The sequence below is a fragment of the Nestor notabilis genome, unplaced genomic scaffold (assembly GCF_000696875.1).
Source record: "Nestor notabilis isolate BGI_N333 unplaced genomic scaffold, ASM69687v1 scaffold25894, whole genome shotgun sequence".
Classification (NCBI taxonomy): domain Eukaryota; kingdom Metazoa; phylum Chordata; class Aves; order Psittaciformes; family Psittacidae; genus Nestor; species Nestor notabilis.
In genome coordinates this window covers 1-9,165 of record NW_009925545.1, presented here as the reverse complement: position 1 = coordinate 9,165, position 9,165 = coordinate 1, and the positions used below count along the sequence as shown (strand labels likewise).

The following is a 9,165-nucleotide window of genomic DNA, read 5'->3' as shown; positions in this document are numbered from 1 at the left end:
ATTGTGGTGGTGTCGAGCAGGCAGGGAACAGTTCCATTCAGCTTCTCCAAGAGCATCTGGAATAGCAGGGCCAGAAACATCATATGCAGCAGGATCTCCCATTCAGGCAGGCAAGGCAGCTTTGTCTTCACATCCCAGCGCAGCAAAGCAGTTCCATGTGCCAGGAAGAAGGATGAGAAAGGAGCAGCTTTTAAACCTTACCTGAGTAGAAGGCATGTCTTTAAATGGTACATGGCCATTTGCCAGCTCACAAGCTGTTATCCCTATGCTGTAGATGTCAGATTTTGCATCGTACCCCTGGAGATTCTAGATGAAAAGGAAAAGAAGAATTAGCCTTGTGGATCTACATGTGATTGCACTGGCAACATCCATGATTCCATATGCAGAACAGCAAACCAAGAGGCTTGGAGCAGGAACAGTACAACCCCCACCTAAGCTTATTTATTGTGGTGGTGGGTTGGTGTTTGTTAAAACACACAGTCAAAAGCAACAAGCATTTAACTGAAATCAGTTGTTAGCTGATAGGGATGGCATCTACCTTAGGGTAGCTGGCATCTAATGTAATACTTTGATGGGAAATTCCCACAGATAATGGGATTCCCACAGCTGGTGGGGAAAATCTGTAGAGGTACCAGGAAAACGCTGGTCAAATAGATCAGATAAAATTCTGCCCACTCGCCCTGTGCCCGCCCCAGATCTGTTTCCTGTAGCCTCTCCCTTTTCCTTGCATTTGCACCCCTTCCTCTGGAGGGAAAGGAAAGACAATGTTCTAACACGGGCTTCTCCTCAGCAATTGCCCCTTTTGGCAGGAATACAGGTTTCCCCTTGCTAGGGGTCACTGGTTTTAAGGTAAAAAGGGGGGAAGCTCATCACAATAACAAGTAGCTTTTGTCACGTCCCCCCCTCCAAACATGCCACAAACACTCAGAAATCCCATGTATCACTAAAAAATAGTACTGTTTTTTAAACACACACCTGCTGCAAGACTTCAGGGCTGAGCCAAGGCAGGACTTTGATGCTGTATTTGGGGAAGTCATGAACAACTTTGAGTCGCTGCCCATGGTTGATCATACTGAGATTACTGCGCAGGCCAGAGAGGTAAACCTTCCCATCCACAGAGATCAGGATATGGCTGGCTTTGACACTCCTGGAAAAGAGTAAAAGCAGTCAGCTTCTCTGGCTTCAGAGGAGTAATGTTCCTTACGGGAATATCATCCTTCCTTTCTAGGAAGACAGTGCAAAGGGGCACTGCAGAGGATTTAAGACAGGCGTAAGTAAGCTGGATTTCTTTTACAGTACATACAATAGAAGTAGCAACCAGTGATAACCTGCAACTTTCAGCTTCTGAAGCATACAAAAGAGAGATGTATAAGAGGAGAACTATGCCAAGATAGTGATTTTAAAAGAGATTGTTGTAGTACTAAACAGAAATTCATCCTGGGTGAGCACTTAGGGAAAGGCTAAAAGCCTGTTTCACTGGACCGCACAGGACATGGACTCCTAATGCCCACTCCGAATGCTGCTCAAAACCAGTTCTACAACCATTAACATGACTCCATTCACCCACTTTGGGATCTGCAGGATCCCAAAGAATGTTTTTGTGGCAAAGAGAAACACAGGACTAAAGGTTACAGACCCAGGACCTTCCACAGGAACAGGGCAAATCCCCCCTACCACTGAGAGTCTCAATTTGGAGACTATCAATAGTAACCAAGCAGAGCCTTAACAAGTCAACCTGTCAACAGGAGCTGCAGTGTGATATTAGATACTCAGCTTATCGTATATCATAACAAACTTATCTTTGGGATAAGTTTGTTCTACAGTGACACTTTTGTGCACTTTAGTAAGATCAGTGATGCAGTTTCCCATTCCTCACTGCCTTGCTCCAACAGCAGAGCAATACAGAACTTGGTAATGCATCCCACATCTCCTCAACTACCCACTCTGCTCTGACAATGAGGAGTGCTTCTGGGAACTTCCAACAGAAGGAAAGTGGATCCCCCCATCTGTAAATACCTATGTACATAGCCCATATGGTGGATGTAGTCAAGTGCTTTCAAGACGCCTTGGAGGATATATGCAATGGCCAGTTCACTCATCCCATCCATAAAATGGGTACAGATTAAATCTTTTGCAGAACCTATAAAGAAACAAAACACTTCTTAATTGGTCAGAAAAAAGCCCCAGGGATATGATGATCAGACAAAAGTAGTCCCTCTTCACCTACCATAGGCCATGAAAGATGTCACCACCCACAGCTCATTGTCAGCTATGAAAGTTGCTTTGTATGGCACGATGTTAGGGTGGTTGAAGAGCTTGGAAACATGAAGTTCTCCCTAAAATGAAGATATTTTAACTCCATTTAGTAAATGCAGAAATACAAATACAGCACTGATAAGCACTGCTCTTGCTGTCTGTCCTCTCCCAAACTTGCATTATTGTATTCGTGGATTCATGTTACCTGCAAGAATGTGACCATTTCATTTGTGCAGGCCTCCAAGTTCACTCTTCTGACTGTGACATACTCTCCTGTGGGTTTATACTTGGCCAGGTTCACAACCATCAAGTCTTCAAACCCTCTGCCTGAAAGAGAAGGCATTAAAGCTTCAGCAGTACTTCTGGAACTGCATACTTATGGAGAACTCCTCCAGTCCTTGACCCTTAAATAATCTTTACACTCATTTACTGAAACTATTTTTTGCCCTGGGAAAAGGAGTAATTGTTCCAAAAGATACTACCTTCCTTGGCATGTATCCCAGCAAGGGAAATTGTCCTAACCTGCAATATCACCCTGTCTTTCAAGTTCAGAACTGAGGTAAGTAATGAACTTATCAGGCTACAGCCCCACCAAGGACAGGGACAGGTTTCAGGAGTTCTGAGCCTCCAGCCCAGGAGTAGTAGCATTACCTATGATAGTGAGCAACTCGTAACAGCTGCTGTCTGGCTGGAAGTTGCTCATGGTGTCCCTTTTAGGGGAAGGAGCTATCGACTCGGAGCTCGCCTCATTTGCCTGGGGAAAGAAACCATGAAGTCAGGTCAAGAGAAGTGAAGATCACACGCTGGAAAAATCATCTGCTCCTCAGATTACCACACACTTCCAAGTAGTAAGGTACTACTGAATACAGAAGGAAATTTAACAGCTTTTCAAACCATTGTAAGCAGTTATTTATCAGTTGAAATCCAGGAGATGCCTCATTTCAGAAGATCCAGACATCTGTGTTTTAAAGTATGGAACCATACAATTTCTTAAGGAACATTTGGATAAAGCCAATTATTACTCCCCAAGACTGCTTATAGTAACTACCTTTCTGCCATCAATTACAAGTTTCTGTGCCACCCTCCTGCTGCCTGAGCAAAGGCCAAAGGAAAGCAGCTGAAGCTGCTCAGCTGAACTGTAGAAGGGATGAACCAACTTAGCTCAAGATATGAAGATCACACATGAAGAGAGAAGCACCAAATGAAAGAAAAACCAACTTAACTGCAAAGCATTAGTGCTTACAGGAGAAAAGAACAAAAGACCCCACAGCACATGGGGAGGCAGCCTCCAAGCTGTCACCTTTCCTCACTACAGCTGACATCAAGCTCCCTCCTTTATTTATATGCACATAGATCTTTCCAAGCAGGATTCTGCAGAAGACAAACTTCAATGTTCTTGCAAGTTCCATTATCACTTCCAACTCCCTCACATTTCCAAAGTCACAAGAAGAGCATCCTAATGGAGATCCAAATTTATTCAGTTATCTCCAATTTCCAGCACATTAACTCCTCCTGACATTTGGAACTCCAGCTCATTTTTTCCACCTCATTCTTCTTCAACTGCAGATGCCCTTTATCAGACCTTTTCTCGTGGTACATGAAGCAGAAAAGACTTGTGCATTTTCCTACAGTGACAGCAAATGCTCTTTTTTTCCATCACTGAAAGATGGAAACGCCACAGCTGAAAACCAAGGAACTTGCTGTTCTACACTTGGTCGAGGGTAAATGGAGTGTGATGAGCACAGACATGAATTTGCTATAAACTACCTTTGTGTCCCCAAGCATACTTGGGGAGTAAACTAACAGTGACACCTCCCCAGTTCCACCTTTTCAACTGACCTTGAACTGTAATGTTTTACCCTTCTCTGCCTACCTTTAAAATGGGTATTTTTCAGTTAAGGGATTTGTGAACAGTGTTACTGTGTAATTTCAGCTCAAACAACTCCAGCACAGCAACTCGGTCCTGCTCCAGGGTAGCTAACCCCAGAGATCTATCTCAGCAGTCCCAAATCCTTCATGCTATCTCTAATGCTACCTAAGTACTGCTCCTTGGCTGAGAATAGGCAGCAGCAACTTTCCATTCAGGATTTCAAACTTGTATTAAAGAAGCCTGTCAAATCTGATCTCAATTGTAGCATTCATTACTTCTTCCACACAGTCCTGTCAACAGCAAGATTGCCAGGAGAGACACACAGGCAGATGGAAACCTCTGAAGCAGAAAGGCACCACCAAGGAAATGAAAGCAGGAGGCTCTGCTAAGCAGTGTTATGGAGCAGTGACAGCTGGTGAAACACGGAGTGATGTGTAAGTGGCTTCCTTTAGTAAAGTCCACTCCAGATAGAGCATAAGCCAACAAAACAGACGCAAAATAACTTAAAATTAATATTATTAATGGTGTAATTTCAGCAGTAATGGAAAAATACCATAAACTCCCCTTTTAAGTGCCTTCCAGTACATCAGAGGTCATCACTCACCTCTCTTCATGTTAGCAGTGACCAAGAACTGAGAGTTAATGCAAAAGGAGCTCTACCATCAATTTATCAACATCATACAAGAGTTTAAAAACACACAAAACAAGTTGAACTGAAATGTCATTTATGAAATACTGCAAAAAAGCTCCTCAGTGGTTTCACACAGGACAACTTTTGGTGTATGGTCAAAAGCAAAAGCAGCTGCAAAATGAAGTCACATATGAGTAGCTTTATGGCCTGACATTCATTAAGGGCTTTCCAGCTTGTTGATCTGATTTTAATTTGAGATAGATTGAAGGGAATTGATCTTTGAAAGACAACTCTTGTCCTAAATGCCGTAAGACAATCGATTAGGCGATGCTAGCAAGGATCTGCATTTGCCAAATGCCGTTCATCTGAGTTAGGAGCAGGGAACATTGGTTTTGTTCTGCTGCCTTCCTGTCCACCTCCCTCATTCCCTCACTCACTTCCAGCATAAGCAACAAAACTTTTCCTCCCATCCCCGCCTTCCCAAATGCTTTACCTTTTTCTATAGCCCTGCTGGAGAAAAACAAGCTTAGTTAGAGTCAAAAAATCAAACTGAGAGTCAGCAATACCACTGCAAAAGTGTCCAACCCCCTAGTGAATACCTGAACAAAAGCAGAACAGATGCTAATCAAAATTTGCTTCCAGCCCACCTTATGTGTAATGCTCAGCAGTTTGATACAAGGTGTGAATTTACTTGACTTTATACAAAACACTCCTCATACATCTCACATTTTCTGCTTTGTTTGTGCCAGCAAATGACAGCCACTGGCACAAAAATCAATTATAAACAGCTTGAACTGACAGTTAGAATCGAATCCTACTTAATTTGTGTTTATAATTAGCTTACACTAGAGCAACACCTGCACACAGAAGTGTTTCTATATGGTGTGGGGAGGTGGGAAATCATTTAGACAAATCCATTCCATCAGAAGTTGTGTTATTCCATGAGCATTGCTCACTACGAACCAGACTGTGTGTGCTCAGGGCCTGCGGAACAAAAAGCCTCCAGGTGAAGTTTCCACCTGCCCTTTTTGAACAAACATTCCATGTTTGCTGGTGATTTTAGTTTTTAAGAGGCAAAATTCTCTATGTGTGCATGGAACTGGTCTGAAGACGAGCAGACAACGGGAGGTAATGTCACCTCAAACTTGTGTGATGTTTGGTTTTGATGTCGGAGCCTCTGTTGTGGCTGCTCTACAGGGAACAGAAAGGAAATCGAGATCAGTGTGTTCAGAAGGGAACACTGGCTTTGAATGGCCAAACTTTCTGGGGCCTAGTTTTCAGAATCATAAAATCATGGAATGATTTGTGTTGGAAGGGACCTTAAAGCCCATCCAGTTCCAACCCCCTGCCACAGGCAGGGACACCTCCCACTAGAGCAGGTTGCTCCAAGCCCCTGTGTCCAACCTGCCCTTGAACACTGCCAGGGATGGGGCAGCCACAGCTCCTCTGGGCACCCTGTGCCAGCGCCTCAGCACCCTCACAGGGAAGAGCTTCTGCCTCAGAGCTCATCTCAGTCTCCCCTCTGGCAGGTTCAAGCCATTCCCCTTGGCCTGTCCCTCTATCCCTTGTCCAAAGCCCCTCTCCAGGTTCCCTGGAACCCCTTCAGGCACTGGAGCTACTCTGAGGTGTCCCCTTCAGGAGCCTTCTCTTCTCCAGGCTGCCCCAGCCCAGCTCTCTCAGCCTGGCTCCAGAGCAGAGCTGCTCCAGCCCTCGCAGCAGCTCCATGGCCTCTTCTGGATTTACTCCAACATAGAAGTCCCATAAATTAACCTCTTCTTTTTATTCTAAAACAGAAATACAAGCATCTCTGAAGAATGAAATCTAAATAACTCAAACCCTTGGGGCACTGAGGTGAGGGGGAACAATGACACCAATACAAATCCAAGAGATGAAGTTTAAACTTCAGTTTAAACAGGTTTTGACCTGTCACATATAGTTTGAAAACCACACACCAAAATCTCCACTCCAGGGTGAAACCTGTTTCCACACTTGTAGAGCTAAATATAGAGATGAAATATTTAACTAAGAGAAAAAGAAAAAAACAAAAACCAACATAAAATCAAACTTCCACAAGGAATAATCTCCATGCAATGAACCACAGCACCACAGCCTGCAAAAGTCACTTACTTTTCTCCGAGAGTCACCCGGAGGCTGCTCTGGAGTAAAGAAATTAATTGTTCACCATGTTGTGTTCAACAGATACCCATTCAAAATATAGTTGGAAAAGTGAGTAAATAACCCTGCATGAGACTTCTTGATACCAAATATATACAGGGGTGGGTTGGACAGAGACATTTAATTCACACATAAGGTTGCAGCACTAAAACTAATCATAGAATAGAATTAACTAGGTTGGAAAAGACCTTGAAGAATCATATTATAGTACAAGTATGGAAATTAAAGGGATTCCAGTAGTGCTACGGTTCATACACCCAACATAAGCTGGTATATGAAGTGCTACTGTCCATATACTCAACATAAATGTGACAATTGTTTTATCATACCCCTAAACACATTCAAAAATTACATATCTGCTTTGCTTAAATACAGAACTATCCAAAGTTGGTTTAAAGTAGTGAAAATTCTTCCACTCCACCTGGAAGCTCAAGTTCTAGACACCTTTCCTATGCTCTGACCTCCTTCCACACCATCAGTCGGGAATTCTGCAGCCTAGTGGGCAGTCTGGTTTGTTATGCACAAAGTATAACAGGAACCTACCAGCTCCCTGTGGGCACTCTGGGGAGTTGTTACCAGAATCCATTTTTACCCTGAAAATGATAATTAACCTTCCCAACCCCCAAATCTATCTTTTGCATAGGAAAAGGTTGTGTAGGTTTTGCTAAGAAATGCAGAATGCAGGGTCTGAAAACAGTGCTGCCACCCACATGAAGCTGGATCTTGGACACTTCCATATTAACTTTATGTGCTTCCCCTGCTTGAATAACCACATCTGGTGCTACAACGAGAGTTATTCATTATTCTACTGTTAAGATACATATTTACAATGAAATTAACAGACCCTGCAGCCAAACTACTTCCAACAATGTCAGTTAATGCGAGGAAAACTTACCTCCAAACAGTTCAAACTCTCTTAAGCCCTCAACAATGAACTTTTCAGACACCCACCGCTGAAAGAAGAAAAGCCAAAGCAGTTCATTAGTTAATCCATATAGAAACAAGTTTCTTTTCCACCTCCCCACCAAAAAAAAAAAAAGAGAAGAGAATCATAACACTTTCAGGATTCTACTGTGGTCTCAAACCAATTAGTTGCAACATCAGAGTTCCAGCCTTACTTTAGACAAGGATATTCTCTTCTTGTGCCACTACGATGGCATGCACCCAACTAACAACTACTGCTCTTCCTGACCAACATGCACTTACAACAACAGGTAACATCATTTATAACGTTCAAACAGAAACCTTTATACATGCACACATAGCAGAACCAACAAGCATGCTGCAACTTGCTTATATAGCCAAGTAGAAGCTGGTTGGTTTCAATAGGTATAAAAAATGCTTCAACTATTTACAGTGAGGTGATGTCTTAGATGTTTTTTGGCTATATATCTATTGACTGAATGCAGAATTAGAAGAGAAATATGTTAAAGTTGTTTTTCTCCAGAACTCATGCTTTAAATTGGCAGCAAGCATTAGGTCATGCAGAGGAACATTTCTACCACTCTATTCAGCTCTGTGTTTCATAGGGAAATAGATATATACACAGACATAACACACTACAGAAGATGCAATTTTAGGCTTGCAGAGTGCTGATCATTTAGCATTAAATAAGCAATTGCAAACACTGCCATGTCAGAGGTTGTCTAACTGGTAAAATAACTGAAGAAATACAGCTCATGCTGTTCAGTGCGGGGGAAGCCAGTCCTAGAAAGCACCAACAAGTCTTTAGGTGATAATGACTCAAACCTTAGATCCACCACCACCATTTGAAGGCGTTAAGCTCAGTTCTCGCTTAAAAACGCAGAATTAAACGCAGCTGTCATGTCTAGTTAAGGGTTACGTGTAGGCTAAAAACCAGGGGCTGTCGCTGGGGGACAGACAGGTGGTAATAACTTATCGGAAGGCAGGAAGCGACCAGCATCACGGCACTTTCTCTTCGCCTCAACGCCCGGTACAAGCCCCTCGCACTGAGTACAGAGGAGATACCCGTGTTACCCCCCCAGCGCAGGGTTTAACCAGCACCCAGCTGCCCCACCGGCGCCGGGCCCGTTTCAACGCCCGTTTCAGGTGCTTTCCAGGAGGGCTCCTCGGCACAAGCGCGACGCTCTCCCGACCCGCGGCGCCCAAGGGCGGCTCCAACACTCACCCTAATCCGCTCGGGTTTACTTACGAGAAAAGACATGGGATCCGCGATCCTCGTACCACGCGCAGCTCGGGACCGGACGGGCAC

At 43.7% G+C, this 9,165-nt stretch overlaps 1 protein-coding gene across 1 annotated transcript in view; it reads right to left on the bottom strand.

The window, feature by feature from the left end:
* STRADA (STE20-related kinase adaptor alpha) overlaps nucleotides 1-9,158 on the bottom strand; it is a 10,653-nt gene extending 1,495 nt beyond the window's left edge. The window contains 11 exon segments of the mRNA XM_010013120.1: nucleotide 1; nucleotides 3-56; nucleotides 202-306; nucleotides 976-1,147; nucleotides 2,017-2,140; nucleotides 2,228-2,336; nucleotides 2,462-2,583; nucleotides 2,908-3,010; nucleotides 6,885-6,913; nucleotides 7,828-7,885; nucleotides 9,082-9,158. The exon segment at nucleotide 1 is cut by the window's left edge and continues 196 nt beyond it. Of these exon segments, the coding sequence (XP_010011422.1) occupies nucleotide 1; nucleotides 3-56; nucleotides 202-306; nucleotides 976-1,147; nucleotides 2,017-2,140; nucleotides 2,228-2,336; nucleotides 2,462-2,583; nucleotides 2,908-3,010; nucleotides 6,885-6,913; nucleotides 7,828-7,885; nucleotides 9,082-9,117 (913 nt within the window). The 5' untranslated portion in view covers nucleotides 9,118-9,158.
* Nucleotides 9,159-9,165: the final 7 nt, after the last annotated feature.